The sequence below is a fragment of the Ostrinia furnacalis genome, unplaced genomic scaffold (genome assembly GCF_004193835.3).
Source record: "Ostrinia furnacalis isolate ACB-3 unplaced genomic scaffold, ASM419383v2 OfSCF1913, whole genome shotgun sequence".
Taxonomy (NCBI): Eukaryota; Metazoa; Arthropoda; class Insecta; order Lepidoptera; family Crambidae; genus Ostrinia; species Ostrinia furnacalis.
Window position 1 is genome coordinate 30347 of NW_021132152.1, and position 24103 is coordinate 54449.

Below are 24103 nucleotides of genomic sequence, written 5' to 3' on the forward strand. Positions count from 1 at the left end.
TTGACTACGTACCTGTTATTTACAAAATAATTTCTGTGATATGTTGCATTATGTTTATTTTAAATGTTATAAATAATCTGAAAGGGTGACTCAGTGCCTTATTGATATTATAGATTTTTTTATATTTTGTACTTACTGAATGAATGAAACTTCTACAGAGATCTTGCAATAAAGTTTATTTTAATAAAAAAACGTAACTCTTTCAATTAACAAAACAATTTTATCAAGATTCACAATAAATTTATTAACCACTCGACTTTCCAAATATTTTGTCACAGAAATCATCAAGTTTAATTCTCTCGCACAAATCTTTGAATGACCATTTCCTTTTCTTTACATCGATGCCTTCGGCGGTATCAAGAGCCGAAAATAGTTTATTTGATAACTCATCAGATATTTCAATAATTTTACATATCTTATCCAGTCGTGCTAAATCCTCCAAAGAAGTTGTTAAATCAGACAAACTGATTATTTGAGACTTTTTCTCATGAATTTGAAAAGAGTTATTAGAATCTGTTCCACTGATACTGTCCAATTTATCATAAATATCTTGCTTGTGTTTATTAACTTCGACATTACTTACAGTAACACTTGTGGTGTCGGGACTTTCACACTTAGATGTGTGCTCAGATTCTGTGTATATGTGCTCAGGGGAGAAGCTGTTAACGTTTTCCAAGTAGCTTTTAGGGAGATCATCATCCTGATAATTGTCAGATTCTGTTACTTTAACAATTGAAGTTTTCTCTAATGGCCCGGATTCTATCTCCACAGGGCTATCATGGATACATACCTTATTCACCTCATCCAGTTCAATAATTTCTTTCTTTAATTTATTTACAAAACTTTTATCATTAGTGGCGCTTATTGTTTTAAGCGGCACGTTTTCCTTATTATTTTCAGGCGTCACCTCATTGGCGCGAATGAATTCCGTTCCATTATTACTTGGAAGTAAAGGGAAAAATCTACTTTCTGTTGTTCTTACTTTATTATTGAAGTTCACCCTATCTGAATCATTAATTCTGTCTGTCGTATCATTTTCCTTTCCTTCACTCTTAGTTTTTTTATTTCCTACTAATACACATTGAACTGTCGTCTCCTTTGAGATAGATTTTAGTTCTTGATTTCCAGAAACGGGAGCTTTGAAAGAGTTATTCATTCCAACTTGTTGATTGGATTTCATAGGTACCATAGGTGCCGACTTTTCTTTAGGAATGTTTTCAAATATTATCAACTTATTTTGTATTTCGGAAGTTGCTCTTTTATGTGCATTTAAGTGCAACTGTGCTATATTCTTGGGAAATAAGTTTGGACGTTGACTTTCAAATAGTTTGGTATCTTGTATACTAATTTTAGTTGTGTTATCACCGCCCATGTCAAGCGTGCGACTAGACTTTTGAGCTCTATCGTAAATTTCTGAAAATTGTTCACAGCTACGTTTAATCGATTCTACGTTAATGTCTGGTAGAACATTTGCCGATTTACTTTTTTCTTCATGCATGGTCTTATTTTCCGTATTTACTTGGATATTGCTTATATACGATTTCTTCAGCAGGTTTTCAGTGATGTTCACCATTTTAGAGAATTCTTTTTTAAGCATTTCTAATCGTTCATGCGCTTTGATGCAGTCAATCTCTTCCTGACTTTGGGGTGTGATAGCAACACAGCTATGGAAGAAGGAGTTTCTGTTTTGGCGAGGAGTAGTCGTAACGCTTTCTTTGTCGTTCCATATTTTAAATATTTCGTTCCTTTTTTTGGTGTCTTTGGTGATATTTATTGACTGCGTCGTCCCAGAATGATTTGATGATATTTGCTTTCTTAGCATAAGTAGTCGTTGTTTTGATTTCAACCCTGTATCCGTGGATGCACTGCACAGTATTTCTTTTCTGCAGCATTCGGTTTGTTGAACCATGTCTTGTTTTTTGAGTGATCTGGTTTTTAATGGTATTTTAGGTTGTGAATGTGCTTGCAATTGTTTTTCGGAAAGAAAAATTGAATCAATTACTCTACATGCGTAAGAGTATTCGTTTTCATACCAGCACACCAGTTTAAAGAAGTTCGGTTTTAACTGAAGGCTTGAATCTGCGTCTAGGATACAAGAGTGGTTTTCTCCAATGAAATCTGAAGATACCGCTTCTTCTTTGGAAATCTTTATTATGTTTCGCATCGTGGTGTTACTAGCTTTTTCTATGCTTTCAATAATGTTGCGCATTGTTGTGTTTGAGCTTAATCTGTGGGACAAAATATTTATGTACCTAGTAGATGATATATTTTTTTGTAATTGAATTTCAAAAATTTTAAATTGTTTTAAGTTATACCTTATAGTGATGTCCAACACAGATACGTTGACTATGGGCACTCTAAATGCGAGGCCTGCAAGTTTGTCCTTGACTTGCGGTATGATTTTCCCGAGCGCTTTGCAAGCTCCGGTCGTTGCCGGTATGATGTTCTGATGGATGCTTCTGTGGTCCCGCCAGTGCTGTACAGAGGTTAAAGAAAATAAGATTAGGTGCGTATCGTACATCGAGGAGTTGCAAGACTTTTTTTTAATCGTATCGCGAAGGTTCATTGAGGACTTGGCAGATTGCTGTGCTGCCTATTATAGGTCGGGTAGCAGCGAAAGCGACATGACATTTTTTTAAATTTATTCAATATCGCAGTCATATTTTGAGTCATATTTTTATGGTCAGGTTGTGTCGTGTAATTTTTACCTTTCCCCGTAAGCAAAGCCCGTCCAAAGGTTTTAGAGAAGGTGTCATCGCGTGTATGCTTGTTATAAAGCCCTCAGCCACTCCATAGCTGTCTTCGAGCACCTTCACGATGGGTGCCAAGCAATACAGTGTGCTCGATGCACAGGAAATAACCTTTTGACCTATGAAAAACGTCAAAATCTGTTAAGCTCGTGTTAGTCCTAAATGGTACAAAAACTTAAGTCTTTCGAGTTGTATCTCTAAATGAAAACAGCTATTAGAAGTAAATGGAAGGTCAATAAAATTTATCCGTATATTTGTTGTCACAAGGTATAGTAGGTATAGTAGTCGGATATGTTCATGTGTCCGTGTCATGATGATATACTTAGAAGGATGAAAGTCCTCGCCTATCACGTAATACCTCTCACTTAGTTAAACTAAAGTTAATCATAGCTCACCTGTATTGCACTTATCTTCGTTGACCCCCAGTATGACCATGGGAACGTCTACGCTGGGAGCAGTCACTATCACTCGCTTTACGCTGTCACTTGCAAGGTGCCCCTGCGGTTATACCAACATGAAAAGACATTTTGAACAGGTAGGTAAGTAGGTAGGTCTAGGTATATGGAGTGTTCAACTAAAATAGAAAGACACGGGTCTTAACGCGATAAGTTACATTATGTACTCACGGCTTGACGTTTCGGCTGCTATGCTGCAGCCGTGGTCACAAGCAGACTGGCGGCTCGCGGCGTCATCTGTTTGGACGGGCTTGAACATTTTTCAACTACCCTCATATTGTCAAGTACATAATGTAACTCATTCATAAATGTCGCGTTAAGACCCGTGTTTTTCTATTTTTGTTGAAATGGAACACGAAAGCTTAAAATCTTAAATGGAGTGTTCCAAACCGCGGGCACTACCAAATTACCGATATTATAATTTTAGGTGTTTGTGCAATGCAGCGCCTCATAATAGCAACTAGGCTAAAATGTTCAGTCAGATTAAGTTCCTTAATATTCTTAAAGTTAGTTAACGTTCTCTTAACTAAGGGAACAAATCTAGACCAGCCCCCTTAGACAAAACGCACTTTTTGATCGAATCGAAAATCGAATCCGTCAAAACTCCATACAAAAAAGGGGCTTTTCGACCACTTTTCGACTGGTTTGCGATTATAATTTGCACTTTGTCTAGACCCACAGGTGCAATCTTCAGGCGAAGGCAAGCAAAGCAGAAGACGTTTTCAAACTGAAAATCTGTTTACTTCGGAGGGTGACACCTTAAAAACTTTTTCATAAAATTAATGATGTAACTTCTCGTCAACCTATCAGGGATGAAAATAATGTTGGCAACCAGACAATAAAGACAAAGCGCTTTTATAAACACTTAACAATAACAGAATGATAACGTCACCCTCAGATAAACTTTATTGTGATGTGTACGGAGAGGGTCAAAAGAGGCCCGTCGTCCGCGCCTCCTTTGTAAAGCGTAAGTTGCACGAGTGAAGAACTAAGTAAGTATGATGGTTTGTTAATCATGAAACATTTTTCAGAAGTAAGACCTGGCAGTAAATGTTATTTATTAATTGGAAGCTATCTTTTCAAGGGAACATAGAGAGGATGCTCCATGACCATATTTTTTACCGATTTTGGTTTTTAGGGTTGACAAAGGAGTATCGTAGTACATATTCTCATCAAGGTATAGACAAGACCGGCTCACACTTAGCACTCTTAGCAGCAGTACATTTGCTCATAATGAGAATTCATCGATGGGCAACAAAAACTTTTTAGGAACTAGGAGAATATCGTAAGAATGATTAAATTAGCAAAACAGAAGCTTACCGATGCTTTTTCCAAAGTTGTGAACATTCCTGACGCCTCGATCACGTACTGCACCCCCGCCGTCTGCCATGGCACACTCGTGGGCAGTTTTTCGTGAAATATCTTTATTCGAGTATCTAGTAAAAATATTATTTTAATGTAACTTGCACCGTCATAATATTAACCGAACATTTATCACTTACCATTTACAAAAATTTCATCTTTCGTGTGTGTAACACTGCCACTAAGTTTTCCGTGAGTTGAATCAAACTTTATCAAGTAACAAATATATTCAACGTCGATAGCAGGGTCATTGATCGCAGCTATCTACAAACATTTTGAATTATTATATTGGTTTGGTAAAAATCTAATTATATTGTTGTTTACTGTTTCAATAACCTCTAGATCTGCTTTTTGAAGGCCGGCTCTAAAAATTACCCGACCAATGCGTCCAAATCCATTTATCCCTAATTTAACTACCATTCCTGCTGTAACTAATTAATTTATAAAGATATTGATGGTAAAATCCTAAGAATTAACTTTATAAAACATTTATGAAAGAAAGATAGATTTCACAAAACAGACATTTTTGAAATACCCGCGCTTGTTACTTCAGAACGTTTCTGTTCCGATAAAATATATTGGAGACTCAGAGGATAAGTTTATGATAAATATTGCATTTATCTTATACTTAATTTTTCACACCATATTATTCAAAACTTTAGTTTTATTTATTTCCTTATATTTGTCTGCATGTTTTTTTTATTTTCTAATTTATAAAAAACCGGTAAAACCGTAAATTGGTGAGCTACCGAACCACACTATGTACGGTATTATAAGGATGTAAAAGATTACAAGGCGGACAGAAGGTTCATTCTTTGAATATTTCATCAAATTGATAAGCTAACGTTTTAGGGGCATATTCCTAAACAAAATTAAAAAAAAAACACATTTTAATAGCTAAGATTGGTGATGCTAATGCCATGTCTAATTTCATAAATTGCTTAATGAAAATAAAAAGTAGGTAGGTACAACTCATAGCAGCTTCTCGTTATAGGTCTATTTTATATTTTTGAACTGATTTTATGAAAATAATTTGTATCAAATTTAAATATTTGACTTTGAACTTTAGACGCAACTTCAAAGTCTTCAAACATACAAATAAAAGCATAACTAATAATTTTAACCATAATATTAATTTATTATGCTTGGCCAAATAGGTAACAAAGATTCATGAAACGTTCACATAGATGCCTACTTATTCTTTGATTCATCGACCGCCATGTATTTAGTGACCTTCAAAGCGTTTGCTTGACATTTCCAATCTCCGTCTTGTGGAGAGCGTACGTGTCTAGTGATATTTGAATATTACATCAAATTTATTCCGGTAAGTGCCTCGACTTATTACCATTATGATTGCATTGTCTACCTAATTTTATTGACTTTTTACTGACTTGACCACTGTTTCTTGCATTGTGTTAGCAATAATTTATCGTCAATTTCCACGTAACATGTACCGGGTATTGAGACATTTTTTCTTGTTAGAATTCTCAACTTGATAGTTTAACACAACTAAAACGCTTCGATATTATTATCTAAATGTTGTGATTACATAACAATAACTGAAATTTTCTATAAATGCCGATATTTCACCGTTGATTTGTCTGACCTCTATGTGACCTCCACACGCCGGCTGTATCCCGGCCCACATTATGTCATTGGGATGTGGTTTATAACAAAGTGAAATCAAGGTCACAGTAGATGAAGAACATAATACTACTTTATATTAAGCATTATTTTGATCCTGGAAAGCTACGTGACTTGAGTCATCTTTATCTTTAATGTGATATTGCTTTTCTTAAACCTACCTACAATAATCAATCATAAATGTTAACGATTGTGATTTTTACTCGAAAGCTCAAAAATATTTATTTACCTAAATATAATAACGATATTAAAGTATTTTTATAAAATATTTCTCACTTTTCTACATTCATAGGTAGGTAGGTACTTTATTAAAATAGGGTAGGGATACCTTCGATAATAAAACAATTTTATCTTAGTTGATCGCATTGAAAGCATACTCCATACATACTACCCGCCCATACTATAAATACTATGAATATTTTTTAAATAGCCTATATTATTAAATTAAAAATATTTCTTCTTTACAGACATGTCGAAGATCGGTATCAACGGTTTTGGCCGCATTGGGCGTCTGGTGCTCCGTGCTTCCATCGAGAAGGGCGCCCAAGTCGTTGCCATCAACGACCCTTTCATCGGCTTGGACTACATGGTCTACTTATTCAAATATGACTCCACTCACGGCCGCTTCAAGGGAACCATTGAGGTTCAGGGTGACAACCTTGTCGTCAATGGTAACAAGATTGCCGTCTTCTCTGAGAGGGACCCTAAAGCCATTCCTTGGGGTAAGGCTGGTGCTGAGTACGTCGTAGAATCCACCGGCGTATTCACCACTATCGAGAAGGCTTCGGCTCACTTGGAAGGTGGTGCCAAGAAGGTCATCATCTCTGCTCCCAGTGCTGATGCCCCCATGTACGTGGTCGGCGTCAACCTCGAGTCATACGACCCCTCTGCCAAAGTCATTTCCAATGCCTCATGCACCACCAACTGCCTTGCTCCTCTGGCTAAAGTAATCCACGACAACTTCGAGATCATCGAGGGTTTGATGACAACTGTACACGCCACCACTGCCACCCAGAAGACCGTGGACGGTCCCTCCGGTAAACTGTGGCGTGACGGCCGTGGCGCCCAACAGAACATCATTCCTGCTTCCACTGGCGCAGCTAAGGCTGTTGGCAAAGTCATTCCTGCTCTCAACGGTAAACTGACCGGTATGGCCTTCCGTGTCCCTGTTGCCAACGTCTCTGTTGTTGATCTCACTGTCCGCCTCGGCAAGCCCGCTTCCTACGAAGCTATCAAGCAGAAGGTGAAGGAGGCCGCTGAAGGTCCTTTGAAGGGCGTCCTTGGATACACTGAAGACCAAGTTGTATCTTCGGACTTCATTGGTGACACTCACTCTTCCATCTTCGACGCTGCTGCTGGTATCTCTCTGAACGACAACTTCGTCAAGCTCATCAGCTGGTACGACAATGAATACGGTTATTCCAGCAGAGTCATCGATCTGATCAAGTACATCCAGACCAAGGATTAAATAGTACGAGATGTAGATTCTTAAATGCGATGATGATTATTATTTATCGAGATTATCGATGCTTATAATTTTAAGTTCTAAGTTATAGCTGTGTTATAAAATCATGATTATTACTACTTTGAAAGTAGTGTTAAGTATAAGTAATTTATCGTTTGTTGTTCAAAAATTATCAGAATGCAAATGTGAATGTGAAATACTAATAACAACAATATAAAAAAACTTTGCTTTCATTAATACCTACCCTCATAGATCCTCAGTAGTTCCTTTTAACAGTTCCTTCAAAAGAAACTGGTACTTTTCTTCTCATTATTTAGTTCCTTTATAGCCCAAGTATTATTAGAACGAAAAAAAGAGTGTCCTACAAAAGGTGGAAAGTAAAAAAAAATAGGTACTCGATTCGACTTCGAGGGGTCGCCATCTTGAGTGAGTTAGAGGGCCCACAAAAGCTTTAATAGTTGACTTTGTCTATGAGAAGTTTCAAAGTAGGTATTTCAGTATTTTTATTTATTCTGCCTACGTCGCGTAGATAAAAAGTTACACAAAGCTGAAAATTGACTTAATAACAAGCAAGAAATCATTGATAAAGTAGGGAATTTAGTGTGATGCAGCCCTTGGTATAGGTAGGAGGCCTACAGGGTGGAATTTTGTAATGCCACCTGAAGGGAAAGTACCCTTTGTACTGTAGAGAGAAAATAATCAAAGATAACATTCCTTTATTTTTGAAAAGAAATACAACTTTACCAACTAAAATAATTCAAAAATTTCACCCTGTATTTTTATTGCATCGAAAGTATAATATTATAAGAATGTTTTGAATATCATGCGGAATTCACCACCCACGCGGGTATTTCTATCTACAGTATTATGAGTACTTTCCCTCTAGGTGGCATTACAAAATTCCACCACAATTCCACTCTGTATGACTCATTTTTGCAACAGAACAGTCGAACAGTGATTCCTTGGGTACTCTTCCGTCGGTATAAAGACATCGAAATCTATTTTGTGTGAAAGACATGGTCGAAAGTCCCTGCTGGGGGAAGTTGGCAGAGGGAGGGGATGCAGCAAGCTTAATTCTGTAGTGCTCCACTTGCAATCATTAAAAATATTTCATTTAAGTATTTATATAAATTACTAGCTTTCCGCCCGCGGCTTCGCCCGCGTGGAATTTTGTCTGTCACAGAAAAACTTTATCGCGCGCGTCCCTGTTTCAAAAACCGGGATAAAAACTATCCTATGTTCTTTCCCGGGACTCAAACTATCTCTATGCCAAATTTCATCAAAATCGGTTGCGAGGTTTAAGCGGGAAAGCGTAACAGACAGACAGACAGAGTTACTTTCGCATTTATAATATTAGTTGGGATAAGAAAATTAATACTCAAATTAATGTAGCTCATTTAAATATTTTATAGCTCACTGAATATCGCCTAAACCGGTTTTGTACATTTTCACTACACTATTAAATAATGGCTGAAGTTGTCCAAGGCAGCTGTCACTGACATTTCGTTTGCTTCGTGTAAATCTTGTGATGAACAAGTTACAAATCCGTCTATTTTATCAATGAATAATGGTTTACATTAATAGATAATGGATATTTTTGTTGCCCATTTTACTGTGTATCAATAGAACTGTGTGAGAAGCTATAAATTCGTGGTTGTACTCTATAATGGAATTTACTGATCTGAATTTGACAGAAACCGAAATGAGATATTTCGGTGATTTGTTTTTATGTTGCGATGAGGAGTCCAACGGGAAAATACCTATTCTTAAGGCAATGGAATTATTTAGATCGTCTAATGTATCAAATGATGTCCTCAAACAGGTATGTGTAGCCTTTAATATGACTATAGCAACTGTAGTCTTGAATAAACCAATAAAGATTTAATTATCCATTACAGATCATGGACATAAGCGTCGCTCCTAACAATTACGCTTCTCTGAATCATATGAAAAGGAAACAATTTTATTCCGCATTGAAACTAATAGCAGCACATCAAACAAACATGGCATTGAAGCCTGAACTGTTATCAACTCCCTTAGACCTGCCCCTGCCAAGGTTTACGTGGGCACTGAACTCTGAAGCGAATGCTGACCTAATACAATTATCTAATTCCCCAAAAGAACAGCATATTTCAAAGCGAGAAAGAAATTTTGGTGGAAATCTAGGTGCATATGAGCCAATACGAGTCTCATCAAATTTATCGGACAGTGATGTTCCTCAGGCTCTATCTCACGATGCGACAGAAGCTTTGAGCACAGACTCGGAAATGGAATCAGAAACCATGTCACAAAGATCAGGTTCACATGGGGTAAGTGTTTTTAATTATGAAAGGGCAAAAGATATTAAAATAAAATTAAAAATTCATGTAGCACTTTTAGTTTAACCTGTTCATGAATCATTAAATGCAAAATAAAGAGCAATGGCAGATGCTCAGAAAATTGTATTATTGCTAGATGTCTTAGGGTTATGATATATTTTGCAAATGTTTCTACTTTGTTGCATACTACAGCTTCAGGTAAAACAAAAGTAATGATGATATGCAAATGTTTTATTGTCTATGTCAGTATGGGCCTTCTTACAATTTCTATAATATTTTAATAGCACAATGTTACAAATAATTTATAAGAATAATTGACATTTATACAATATTACTTGTATCAATGCAGCAAATAACTGTGCTGTGATACAAGTAATATTTTGTCTCCGACAAAAAATATTGTTTAGTTTGTTGTAAAGTGGTGAAAAATGTCATTGTTCACAACATTTGAGTTATCATTTTAAGGTCTCGACCTTCTTAGTGCAGTGTTTTGATGGAACACTGCACTCATTCACTGCTTATCCTAATGACCTTACTTGGTTTTGTGATAAAGATTTTTTAAGTAAATATCATTATTTGTGATTGAACTTAATGTTTATTGAAGTAATAAGAACAAATTCGTGCGTTGTTTTAGTTCGAAAACCAATTAGCATCATTACCAATTAGGCTATTTAGGGAACCATGTTTTTTTTATCAGTTCATAGATAAAGACTATATAAAGAGTCTTTAGCAATGTAGAAATGAATAAATAAATCTTAATTGGAATTTATTAAATGAAAATCTTGTTATGCATTTGTATATTCAGATTCAGAAGCACCTACCTATAATAAAAGTGTTTACAGTTTTTTGATATACCTCAATTAATCATTTTAATAAACACTCAAATGATAACATTGATTGATAAAATGAATGATTTGTAACGGGAGTGACATAAAAATTACTTATATCTTTTATAAGTACCTAATCCATCATGAAATAAATTATAATAAAGCTAACAGTTAAATGCAATTAAACTTGTTTATTATAAGTATCTGATATTATATTATTAGGAATCCTTACTAAGTTATTTGTATAGATTGTTTCATCTACGAAAATGCGCCCCACCATTCTTCCGCTAATGTTTGAGTGTTATCAGTACACGCTAAATTATCTATGAGTGCACACGCACACTACAATAATGACGCTTGGATTGCTCGGATCAAACTCCCCGCACCCCGCGCTTCCGTCGACCAGAAATTGGCGCGTCTTCGTGGGTGATGAAGTGTNACTCGATACAACATCTTGGAGCCCTATTCTGATCAGACTTATCACGCGCAAATGGGATGTTGAGACAAATATCAAGTATGAGTACCAATTAGAAGACAGCACTAAGATCCAAGACTTTGAGCAAATGATGAACTTTTTACAAAAACGCTTCAAATGTCTTGAAACATCTCCGAATCCATCTACATCCAATATACATCATAAACAGAACAATTATCAGAACAAACCCGAAACACATTATGAACAACCTTCGAAAAAATGTTGGTACTGTCTGAGTAATGACCATTACATTCATATTTGCCCTAAATTCAAAACACTAGATGTAAACGAACGCATAAAGGTAGTTAAAAACAAACAGAAATGCACCCGTTGCTTAAATCACAGTTCGACAAAGCAATGCATCAGCATTAAATACGTAAACTGCGAAGTGTGTCAACGACCCGGTCACCACGCATTATTGCATCGAAATTACAACTACATGCCCAACGAAAATATACGATCAGATCAGACGAATGAGAAAAAGAATACAAATAATTACGCTAAATCAAATGAAAAAAAGAAGTTCCAGTCAAATGTATCCGAGATAACTACTACAAAAAATGTACTACTTGCCACAGCGTTAGTACAAACAACAACAATCGATGGTATGCCACAATTATTACGAGTGCTATGTGACCAAGGTTCAGAAGCATCCTTCTGTACAGAGGAAGTGGCACAACTCTTAGCACACCCAAGAACAAAAATATACGCCGAAATAAAAGGTATTGCTGACGACAATCCAAAAACTTCAAACTACACTATTGATGTAAACTTACGACCACGATTTTCTAGTGACTATAGTTTACCTGTAACGCTAATTATCCTACCGAAACTAACAAGTTCACTACCACGACAAGATTTGCAACAGCTAACGCCACGGAGTCTAGAAAATAAGCTGATTGCGGATCCAACATATTACAAAAAGGGACCTATAGACATTATACTAGGAGCCCACGAATACAGTAAAATACTACGACATGGTTTTGAAAAAATAGAAGACGGTATAATCGCCCAGAATACTGAATTGGGTTGGATTTTATCAGGCCTCTGTGACACCTACAAAAACACTGAGCTAAAAATACTCAGCATGACTGTACGCACGGAAGAAGTACAACAATTAACTAAATTCTGGGAATTAGAAGAAGTTCCAGAGAAAAATACACTAAGCAAAGAAGATGAAATTTGCGAAAAATACTACAAAGACACGACAATACGAAACAAAGACGGAACATACACCGTACGACTTCCTTTCAAGGATCACGAATTACAATATGGAGTGTCCCGACTACGAGCTGGGGCACGACTATTACAACTAGAACGACAATTTAAGAAAAATGAAAATTTACAAAAACAATATCACGATTTTATGAACGAATGTTTACAAATGGGTCACATGAGGAAAGTGGACAAAAAACATCATAACACAGGAAAATATTATATTCCACACCAAGCTGTAATACGCGAAGATTCACTAACAACAAAATTGAGAGCTGTTTTTGACGCAAGTAGCAAAACAAACTTGAAAATAAGCCTAAACGACAACTTATACAAAGGTCCACGATTGCAACACGATTTGGCCACCATACTTTTAAGATGGCGCACACACAAAATCGCATTTATGGCTAGGGCATGGATACCGGTATACCGGTATACCGAAATACCGGTATACCGGTCAAAATTTTCGGTATTTTGATACCGGCATTTAAGGGGAAAATACCGGTATTTCGGTTTTTCGAAAAAAGTGATCTAATTTTGCAATATCGGCAGTTTTTCAACTAATGGAAAGTCATCATAGGTTTTACACCATCTCTTTTTATTTTTATACTTATTTTTAATATTGATTCAGATGATAATGATTCGAATCATCATATCGATTCCAATAATCGATTGAGTCAAGTCAGTTCTGCTCTGCTGATATCATTGAAGCGAGCACGAGCATCTTAATAAGCACGAAAATATACGTATTAATTAATAACCCTCTCNCAATTTCAGCTCAATAGTTATTTGAAATATGACTAACAACAATCCAATGATGTCAATTGCAAAACTCACGGGTCGAGAAAATTGGGCAAGCTGGAGTTTTGCAGTCAAAGCTTACCTACAACACGAGGAATTGTATGACTGTATTTTGACTGCGCCAAATCTCGATAAACCTGAGTCAGTGAAGCAAGANAGGTCCGCTGTGCTGCAATAGCTTAATTATAATGACAATATTCATCGCGTTAAAACATTTAAATAGTTTAGTTTAAAGAAGTTCATTAGCTCTGGTAAGTATAATAAGGTGCGCAGAATCCATGCATTGTAGTTCAAGCAATCATGGATAATTATGTTTTCTGATTATTACAATCGTTTGGTATGTATTGGGCATGACTAATTCACTTTTTTCGAATGAGCGATCGAAGAGAGCGAATGGTGAACTAATACCTAATGCAAACTGGAATCATGTAATATCAGCAGAAAATCCCGCCGACGTAATTTCAAGAGGAATCGAACCTCAAAAACTTAAGGACTTCTCACTCTGGTGGAATGGTCCTCATTGGCTGAAAGACGAGAAACTGCCCATCACAAAAACCATACCCAAAATATGCATAGAAATAAAACAAAGTTTTACGACAACCATTAATCAAAAAGAAACAAATGACATCTGGGAACGATTTTCAGACCTGGGGCGTATGCTCAGGGTTTTATCATACTGCTATAGATTTACNAGATTTACTCAAAAACAAAAACCACAAACTACATTATCCACTGAGGAAATAAATCAAACCACAATTAGGGTAATAAAAGAAGTACAAAAAGAAGCATTTAACCAAGAAATATTAATGCTTCAAAACCATCAACAAGTTAAAAAAGGAAGCAAACTATACTCCTTAGACCCCTTTATAGACAGCGATGGACTCATTAGAGTTGGAGGGAGACTTCACAATTCGCAACTTCCATACAATCAAAAACATCCAATACTATTACCATATCGATGGGTGCCGGGAATAAAGCCACAATCGACAAAACACAATTTTACAGGAGAAGAGATTTAGTGTCAATTTTGAATAATTCTTAAATACGAGGCGTATCAAAACGGTTTGTATATCAAACGATGCGTTATTTTTTCTGGAGTAACATTTAATGTGCATATTAAGGTTATAGTGCTTAGAATATACTTTAAAAAAGGTAGAAATACATATTGCCGCTTCATACATTGAAAGTCGGTTCCGTAAGAGTCCATTGTGGTTTTATTCCGGTAAAAAGTGTGCAATTAATCAAACAGCAATACGATGGCTCCTACGTATACTGGCGTAAGTGAAAAAAATAAATTTTACAGGAGAGCCATTTTAGTGGCCAGAACCATATTTTTGGGTCATATCTTCTGACGTACTTAAACGAATTTAATGAAATTTCACATTTAGCCTTAACATGTAATGCTTTTGCTACTGCTGTTATCAATTTTTATATTTTTCTTATATATTTTGAGATTTTACGCATTGCCCTTTTACGTCGGCATATTTCTATAATTTCATGTATATTGTTCAACGTAAAGAGACTTAAATGACAACGCAAATATAATATTTTAAGCGATTATTCTCTTTATTTATGCATGTAATTATTTTAATTGTTATTATGTGCTATATCAATAATAAATCAGTTAGAAAAAGTCGTTTAATGTACCGTTTTACGTTTTAACGCAAATACGCCCATATACTGTGCTCGAGATTTAGTTAGGTCTTTTAACATAATGTGTCATATTTTTAAAAAATATAAATAACTTGAAAAAATCGAATTGCCTAAGGCGGGAATTGAACCCACGATGCCTTAGGCAGTTCGATTTTTTCAAGTTATTTAATATTTTCAATTTAGTTTGAGATGCGACTCTTAGCGCTAAAAATTAAATAACTATATAATGTGTCATAATTTATAAATAAAACAATTTGCTAAATATTTTCATGGCTTTATTTAAGCATTGGATTATAAAAAATATATGTTTATGTAAGTAACTACTCGTATAGATTGACGAATCGTATGATTGGGCTTTATACGTGGCGTAGTTTTGCACATACGCCTATTTGCCTAAAATTTTATTTTGTATCTAATGGAAAAAAAATTTTTTTTTCTTACTGATGTTATAGATTAGAGCAAAGTGAAACCATTGCTTAAATAATTGGAAAAAGGCGTAAGCGGCAGTTTCGCCCTTATACGTAGGAGCCATCGAATAGTGTATTGCAGCCTCGGGCGCTGATCTGAAGGATACAGTAATAGCCGTTTGCTTGTTGAAGATTTAAATAAAAGTTTCAACATTGTATTATGGCACGATTATTCAGGTCAACAAATTTTAAATGATGAATGGGAATAACGATTCAATATCCATAGTGCTTTTGGTAAATCAGGCAGTTTCAAAGATAAAATACTGAAAAAAATTCAAAAGGTGTATAGGGACCTGCAGTTTACTAAAATCACTTAATCGGAAAACTGCTGCTATGGCTATTGCGGCTTTATTCCAGGCACCCATCGATATGAACACTATGTGACGTCACTAATAATACGCGACGCACAATTGAAAACACTCCATGGAGGAAACAAGCTGACTTTAGCTTACTTACGACAAAAGTACTGGATAATTAGCGGAAAAAGGAAAGTAAAAAGTCTAATCAATAAATGCATAAAATGTATCAGATACAAGGCCACCACAGCATCTCAAAAAATGGGTACATTACCCAGCCCACGGGTAACATTGTCACACCCTTTCAGCCACTCAGGTGTCGACTTCGCAGGCCCAATACAAATAAGATCCATGAAAGGAAGAGGACACAAATCTTATAAAGCATACATTGCGGTATTTGTATGTTTATCCACGAAAGCCATACATCTAGAATTAGTCAGTGACTTATCAACTGAAACCTTTATCGCTGCACTACGCAGATTTATGGCGCGAAGAGGTCATGTTTCAGATATGTATAGTGACAACGCTACGAACTTTGTTGGGACAGCCAACGTACTATATCAAGAAATCCTTGAAATCACACAATCTCCGAACTTTCTGGATGCAATGACTAACATTGGAACAAATTGGCATTTTAATCCACCACTATCTCCTCACTTCGGAGGAATATTTGAAGCCGGGGTTAAATCAATGAAACATCATTTGAAACGAGTAATTGGAGATTCCACACTAACCTACGAGGAAATGACAACTTTATTGCATCAAATTGAAGCATGTTTAAACTCAAGACCATTGTGTCCTTTAAACGAAGACATAAACGACAGCACAATATTAACGCCAAGTCACTTTTTAATCGGAAGGGAAGCAGTTGGAATTCCTGATCCAATTACATACACAAATGCAAATCTCGGATCCAGGTGGAAACTAACACAAAAAATGAAAAAAGACTTTTGGAATAGCTGGACAAAAGATTATTAACATCAGCTTCAACAAAGATATAAATGGAGACAAAACTACGATGACTTGAAAATAGGAACCGCAGTCATTATAAAAGACTCCAACATCAATCCCAGTAAATGGCCATTGGCTAAAGTAAAACAGATTCACCCTGGACAAGATGGTGCAACAAGAGTGGTCACCCAACAAAAGTCAACCGGTACTGAGTTAAAAAGGTCGATCCACACGCTCATTCCTCTACCTGTAAACGAGAATGATGACGTCAAAGTACAGTCACTAACCACGGTCACAAATGAAACGCCTGTACGAAATCATGTAGCAATATCTTACAAACAAAAGAAACAATATGCAAAAGGGACTAAGGCGTTCACACTACTGCAGTTTATGTTAATGCTGATAATACAAGCAGTTAGTACTACTGCACAAAATATTACGTCAAACCTAACGTATACTATCAAAAATATCGACCCGGGCTTATACGTAGAACAGATTGGGACGGCTACCATAAATCGCGGAACATTTAGAATTGAAACAAATTATGATCGGGCATATATGAAACAACAATTCGATAAAGTTTCTACAGTCACAACTCAATTTAAAAACCTATGTCATAACTCACAGACGCTTACATATGAAACACATTGCAACGAATTCTACCACCACCTAGAAGAGGAACGCATTAAATTTGAAAGAACCATTCAATCTTTGACAAACATAGAACATTCACGAAGAAAAAGGGGCTTGCTAGGCCAGTTCCTAACTTACGTCTTCGGAGTTAATGACGAGGTCTACAAAGATATAAACACTCTTCAAGATAATCAACGTCTACTGATTCAAGCAGCTAACCAACAAACAAAATTCATGATATCTACTGTCTCCACGGTCAATCAAACTGAAGAGAGAATACAAAAGAAACTACAAAAGTTTCAAACTAAATTAAATCAAGCCATCCAATTCATGAACAACAACAACGTTTGGTACAAATCAATAGATGCCAATCGAATTAAGATCCAAGTGATGCAAACATATCATCTAGCAAACAATTACATATCTGAAATCATTGCCCTATTTATGGCGGACATTATGAAAATGTATCGTTTCATAAAGATACACGATGACGATATGACATGCCAAAGAATATTGTGGAGATTTCATCCAGACCAGCCAATTGAAGAGTATGAACTCACCACGGTCACGTATGGTACTACAAGTGCACCATACCTCGCAGTCAGAACACTACAGCAACTAGCAGAAGACGAGAAGGATGAATATCCAATGGCTAGTCAAATAACATTGCAAGACTTCTTTGTTGACGACATCTTATCAGGTCAGGATGATCTAGAAACCGCAAAGGAATTACAGAACCAATTAATAGCTATGCTAAATAAAGGTGGTTTCGTATTGCGGAAATGGTCTTCAAATAGTGCTGAATTGTTAGCAAACATACCAAACGAGAACAAAGACGACCAACTACTAAAAATACCTTTAGATGAAAATAGGAAGTCGCTAGGAGTGGCATGGTCACCATTAGAAGACACCTTCTATTTTAAAATCAAGGTTACTGAAAATAAACAACCTACGAAACGCTTTATTTTATCAGAAGTCGCAAAAATATTTGACCCACTAGGATGGTTAGCACCCATCATCATAACCATGAAATTATTAGTACAAGAACTATGGACTAACGGCACAGATTGGGATCAACTTATCAACGAGAAAAACAACAAACAATGGAATGACATACAAAACCAATTAAAGTGTATTGAAACTTTAAAAATAAACAGATGGTGTCATATAACAAAAAACGTGAGCATTGAATTACACGGGTTCAGTGACGCATCGGAAAAAGCCTACGGTGCAGTAGTCTACTGCCGAGTAAAGTGCAATGACCAATATTATGTCACGTTACTACAAGCAAAATCGAAAGTAGCACCAAAGAAAAATAAAACAACATTACCACGTTTAGAACTTTGTTCAACACTACTCCTAACTAAATTAATCAAAACTGTACGAGATGCATTAAACATACCAGATGTCACAATATACTGCTGGACAGACTCAATGATAACTCTTGGATGGATAAGAGGAGACGCTCAACGTTGGCGAACCTTTGTAGCAAACAGGGTATCTGAAATAAAAAGTATTTTACCTAATGCAAACTGGAATCATNGAAATCATAGATCATTACGAAAACTTACTTAAGATCCTGTTAGATAATGCATCAATATACAACGTTTTATCTCCACAACAAGTTGAGAAAATCATAGACTCAGCAAATCAAAAATTACCACATAACATACGAATCATGCAGAATCAACTTATTAACACAAGAATAACTGAAAACAGTACACACATTAAAGTATTCGCACATTACCCAATCCATGACATCACGAAATACGTTTTAGTACACGTCACACCTGTACCTTCAAAAAATAAAGACAACTATTTTCAAACTATAGTATTACAACACACCTTTTTGGGCATTGACTACAACAACGAACATTACTTTGAACTTAGTCAGGAAGAATTCAACGACTGTATTCAAAAGGACATGAATTTTATTTGTAGTCCTGTAGCCGTGAAGAACATGCAATTTAATAAAAATTGCATTGTTGAACAACTCTTTCAAACCAAAAGTCATAATCATACTCAATGCATTTTTAAAAACTATAAAATTACTTCAGATGTTATATGGAAACAGCTGTACATGGCAAATACATGGTTATTTATAACTACACAGCCAGTGACAGCATCTATTATTTGTGATGGCCAAAGAGTAGAAGTAAACATTCGCGATGTCGGTGTTCTTCGTATCTCTGAAAGTTGTATTATAAAAACTATCAATAACTTATTGTCTGCAAAAAGAACTGAAAAAGTTACAGTATTAGAATCATTTTCTAAAGGTCTAAATTTCTCTGTACTCTCTAACATAACGTCAACTGTCATAGAAGATGTATCTAAAGAAAAGATAATAGATAGCTCCAGGGACAGTTTCCAACACATAGTAAATTCAGAACACAATTTACAAACTCAGTTAGATAATACAGTTTGGGCACAAATAGAGTCTCATTCGTACTTAGCTAGCTTTATTACTACAATTACTCTTTTAATAATAGTTTTACTAATATTTTGCTACGGTCCACAGGTAACAAGATGGGTACGAGCCAGGATCCATCATCGACGGTCTGCAGTTCAACCAGAACAGCTGATCTACAGCATCCCACACAGGAGGCACGGACGGACGGAGAGGACGGCAACAACACCGCCTCCAAAACCATTACGACGCCAGGCACCTGACACCCAGCTGCCACCGGCACCAACTGAGATGNGGCGACCAAAGCTAGTTTTCATATAAATCTAATATACTCGATTAATCTAAGCTCGAAGCATAGACATTGCAAAATAGGCATTTTATTAAATATCACGTGAGATTAGGGGGGTGGGGGAGGGGGTCAGGCAAAATCTCACCAAATCTCACCAAGGGGGGCGGGGGGGTAGAAAAATGACCAAAATTGTCTCACGTAATTTATGGACGCCCCCTAAGTCATAGACAATAATCGGTAAATTTAATCGATTTTATTTCAATTATTCAATCATTTTTATTACTGATTGCATTTAAATAACATTAAAGGGATTTAAATCAACAATGTATTTTTTCTTCATCAATTTGCAAAAAGCGGGACAGAGCCTGTCCCGCGCGGGACATTAAAATTTTATTAAAAAATCGGGACGTCCCGCCAAAATCGGGACGTCTGGCAACGCTGGCCTGGAGGGATAAATGCCCGGAACGCGAGGCGGGATCGAAGAAACTTCCATGGTGGACCAAGGAAATAGGCCTCTTACGAAGGGAGACAAGAAAGGCATTCAATATAGCAAGAGCTAGGAATGACTTTACAGAGTATTTACCTACTTAACCTATTTAAACGAAACTAAGTATAACCTATTTAAACGAAAAAAATTTGAAAAACCGACCAAAAATTACCAAGTTATAAAATTTTGTATGAAAAAATTCTAAGTCAATATTAAAAATCTAAAAAATTGAATAAAATCGCCAGGAAGGGTGCTAGGGGTCTCAAAATGTTACGGGGGTGTAGGCAAAAATATGGCGCTCAAAATGATGTTTTTCTAGTTTTTTGTAACATTGAAAAATCTAAAAAGAAGCATCATTTTTTTACGTTCAAGTGTTTCTAAGAAATTTAGAAAGAAAAAGAAAGAAAGAAAAAATGTTTATTCAGTATCATCGACAATACACTTACAATACTTATTATTATTTAATGAGAAGGTAATTACAATGACACTGAAAAGGTATCCACTCAGCATGGTGTCGTAGCATCTCAGTAGATAATGCCACGACGCTGGTCTTCCGTTAAATGGAAGCTTTTGATGACAACGTATTGCTTACTTTTTCAGCTGTCGAACGAATCACTTTTATACTCATAGGTCCTGTACATCGGTAGATTTGGTAAATAAATGAATCCATCCGGACTCAGAAACTAAAAAAAATAAAATAACTGTAATTTTTTAATACTGGATTTGTCGATTAAATTAATCATATTACTGCGCCCTAACGGGTCGGACACTGGTGACCAGACGCACTGTACAATTATTATAACTTTAGCCTATCTCGTGAGCTAGGTGTCAATAATTAGGGTGATTTACTAACTAACCAGTCGCATACGAACAACAGCAGTGAGATTCAAACAAGTTTGATCCATGATGCCGCACGACTATTGTGTAAGCCCACCCGTAACCCAAGCTTATTTAGCTTAACACAAGGGGCTGGACGGGATTATTAGTAATTTGTGCAATACAAAGTGCTTATAATCTTTAAAAAAATCTTTTTATTGCTGTATTTAACCTTCCTTTCGTATACTAATTTATGCGTCAGTGTCAAGTCTGCGATTTTTATTCTTTGAAATTTTCGTAAAATGACTGCCGCCGCGGTGACGCCTTGTAATTAACAAATTAAAATTAAATTAGTGTTTTAAAGTGCATTAATGTACAACTTAATGGTAAAAAGTCATTCCTTGATTTTTACTTAATATGTATCTGGAGCAGGAGGATACAAGGAAGAGGGGCAGCCACAGTAGGTAACACAGAGTCGTTCAGGTGAGTGCCAGGAAGAGGTGCAGCAACCGTAGTTAAGGAACGGCTGGGACGAACAAGGATAGGCGCATCCAGCTCGTAAGCCTTGATAGGGTTACACTGGTTGAGGCGCTCCTTTTCAAGACTTGGAAGCCTGCGGGTAACGATCCTTTGGACGTGGAAAGGGTCATTAATTATACACATATTTTCTACTTTGCCGAACATTTGCACGAGAACGGTTTGTCCAAAACATTTGAATTTGGTCTTATTTAATGCAGGATTAAATGCCCTTCAACCGTCAGGAAGACCACTTTTCGATAGGGTAAGTCCTTTACGCGGTATAACCGGAAAACCTAAAAAGCGCCACTTTCGGGGGCCCCCACCACTTAAGCACAACTCCGTCGAAGTCGAAAACCTAGGAGAGTCTTAATAGGCAACCGATGAAGCCATTAAAGCAATAAAATCTTTTGTAGGAATTATTTCCGATTTAAAATCTAATTCTACTGGCCTAGTAGTAGTAATAGTAGTGTTGTNATAACCTATAGGTAGGCTATTATTTTCTAGAAATTTGAGTTGATTTTCGATTTTGTTGAGCTTGACCACGTAACCTCGGTTCGGTCTAATTAGGGGTAGGTATTGCCTGTTTTCCAAAGTTTTTGACCTCCGATCGCAACAAATGAAACTTGAAACGGAACGCACGAAGTAAACATTGTCGTCCGTATATTTCTGCCTAAAAATATGTAAAAGTGTACTTATTTTCAACAACAGTATAATCAATAGTGAGATTGCGTTATGACTCCTCATCTATATCGTTATCTCTTCAAACAAAACATTATTTCTAAGTAAAATAAGTGAAAATGTGACGAAGTTGAAACGTTTAAAACGACTGATAAAAGTGTGTGCAAAATCATTAATTCATAAACAAATGTGCTCCCAGTGATACTTGCAAAAATGAACTTGTTTAAATAGTGACAATCCCAACTAATATTATAAATGCGAAAGTAACTCTGTCTGTCTGTCTGTCTGTCTGTTACGCTTTCCCGCTTAAACCTCGCAACCGATTTTGATGAAATTTGGCATAGAGATAGTTTGAGTCCCGGGAAAGAACATAGGATAGTTTTTATCCCGGTTTTTGAAACAGGGACGCGCGCGATAAAGTTTTTCTGTGACAGACAAAATTCCACGCGGGCGAAGCCGCGGGCGGAAAGCTAGTTTTCTATAAAACCAAAGGACAATAATAACAAATCATCAGAGTGAATGACATAAGTGACAGAAATATCCATGCGTATGAGTCACAGCTAACCGACCTACGATTCAAATAAAAGACACTTTGTTAGAAATCCTTATTTTCACCGCAATGTGTATACTGCTCGATGGCGCGTTTGGTTGTTGACCTACACCGGAACTCAACAAGTTACAAGGAACCGAGATCGGATCCAGAACATTGACATATTTTTGTGATTTTATTTTATTTGTTTTTTATTTTATTTTTAACTACGAACTTATTTCACTTTCTTGTTTGCTCATATCATTACTTTTAATTCAATATGGAGTCTGAAAATATTACATACCGCAAACCATGCAGAACTAGTTCTTTGAACGATTTGAATAACATTGTTGAGGAAAACACTAGTTTATTTGACGCCACTATGATGAGTATATCAGATACTACTAGTCAATGCATTGGTGATCTACAAGAAAAAATAAAATTGCTGACTAATGATCTAAAAAGTGCTCAACAAGAAATCGAGAATCTGAACTGCGAAAATTTTCGCTTAAAAGCTGACCTACAAAACTCAATAACCGAAATTCACAAATACAAAAAAGCAAATGCTTGCGTGAATTGTATGACAACAATTAGTTCTGAAAAACAATTATTAGAACCACGAAACGAAGAAAATAGTCAGTCACGGGAATTTATCTCAATTTTACAATCACCCAAAGTTACTCATCAACATCATACTACTGCAGAAACCGTATCTGCGAGTAAAGAATGTCACGAGACTACAACAAACTCATGTCAAACAAGGCAACCGACTTACAAAGATGAAAAAGAGGAAATTCTATCAGTAAACAAAAAAAGGAAGATTCTGATTTTAGCTGACGAACAGGGGTTTAGGTTGCAACATACTCTTCAAAAGTTGATTGGTGAAAAGTACTCAGTCTGCTGCCATTGGAAATCAGGTGCTCATCTACAAGAGGTGTTATCTGCGTCAAAAGCAGATATAAGTAAAATGGACAAAAACGATTATGTTATTGTGCTTGGTGGCATAAATGATAACCGTCCTCATGAACTGTTATATGCATTGGGACATTTTATTAGTAATGCTACA

At 36.2% G+C, this 24103-nt stretch overlaps 3 protein-coding genes across 11 annotated transcripts in view; 2 read left to right on the plus strand and 1 right to left on the minus strand.

Moving 5' to 3' along the window:
* Positions 1-66: 66 nt before the first annotated feature.
* Positions 67-5029, minus strand: LOC114354032 (uncharacterized). Of its 3 annotated transcripts, XM_028306262.1 has the most exons (7): positions 4904-5029; positions 4708-4831; positions 4526-4641; positions 3146-3248; positions 2709-2869; positions 2316-2476; positions 67-2228 (listed from the first exon to the last, which is right to left on the minus strand). In XM_028306262.1, the coding sequence occupies exons 1-7, from the start codon at positions 4985-4987 to the stop codon at positions 245-247; spliced, it is 2733 nt and encodes a 910-aa protein (XP_028162063.1). In that variant the 5' UTR covers positions 4988-5029; the 3' UTR covers positions 67-244. The 3 variants fall into 3 exon arrangements, with proteins under 3 accessions (XP_028162063.1, XP_028162064.1, XP_028162065.1); XM_028306263.1 differs by lacking the exons at positions 4526-4641; positions 4708-4831; positions 4904-5029 and adding an exon at positions 4098-4233; XM_028306264.1 differs by lacking the exons at positions 4526-4641; positions 4708-4831; positions 4904-5029 and adding an exon at positions 3377-3412.
* A 755-nt stretch (positions 5030-5784) lies between these two features.
* On the plus strand, positions 5785-7898 carry LOC114354027 (glyceraldehyde-3-phosphate dehydrogenase 2). Its single transcript, XM_028306256.1, has 2 exons — positions 5785-5891; positions 6679-7898. The coding sequence occupies exon 2, from the start codon at positions 6681-6683 to the stop codon at positions 7677-7679; it is 999 nt and encodes a 332-aa protein (XP_028162057.1). The 5' UTR covers positions 5785-5891; positions 6679-6680; the 3' UTR covers positions 7680-7898.
* A 1261-nt stretch (positions 7899-9159) lies between these two features.
* The window catches only part of Reps (RALBP1 associated Eps domain containing), a 142863-nt gene continuing 127919 nt past the window's right edge, over positions 9160-24103 (plus strand). For all 7 annotated transcript variants that reach the window (XM_028306283.1, XM_028306286.1, XM_028306281.1 and 4 more), the window contains exons 1-2: positions 9160-9498; positions 9575-9985. In XM_028306283.1, coding sequence (XP_028162084.1) covers positions 9343-9498; positions 9575-9985 — 567 coding nt within the window. In that variant the 5' untranslated portion in view covers positions 9160-9342. The remainder of the gene's footprint in view (positions 9499-9574; positions 9986-24103) is intronic.

What these genes read in the sequence shown, in the direction of transcription:
- LOC114354032 (XM_028306262.1), bottom strand. Translation starts at nt 4,987, where the DNA reads ATGGTAGTTAAATTAGGGATAAATGGATTTGGACGCATTGGTCGGGTA. An exon ending in TTCAAAAAGCAGATCTAGAG is followed by an intron (nt 4,832 to 4,903) that starts GTTATTGAAACA and finishes AAATGTTTGTAG; the next exon opens with ATAGCTGCGATCAATGACCC. An exon ending in GTGTTGGACATCACTATAAG is followed by an intron (nt 2,229 to 2,315) that starts GTATAACTTAAA and finishes TTTGTCCCACAG; the next exon opens with ATTAAGCTCAAACACAACAA.
- LOC114354027 (XM_028306256.1), top strand. Translation starts at nt 6,681, where the DNA reads ATGTCGAAGATCGGTATCAACGGTTTTGGCCGCATTGGGCGTCTGGTG.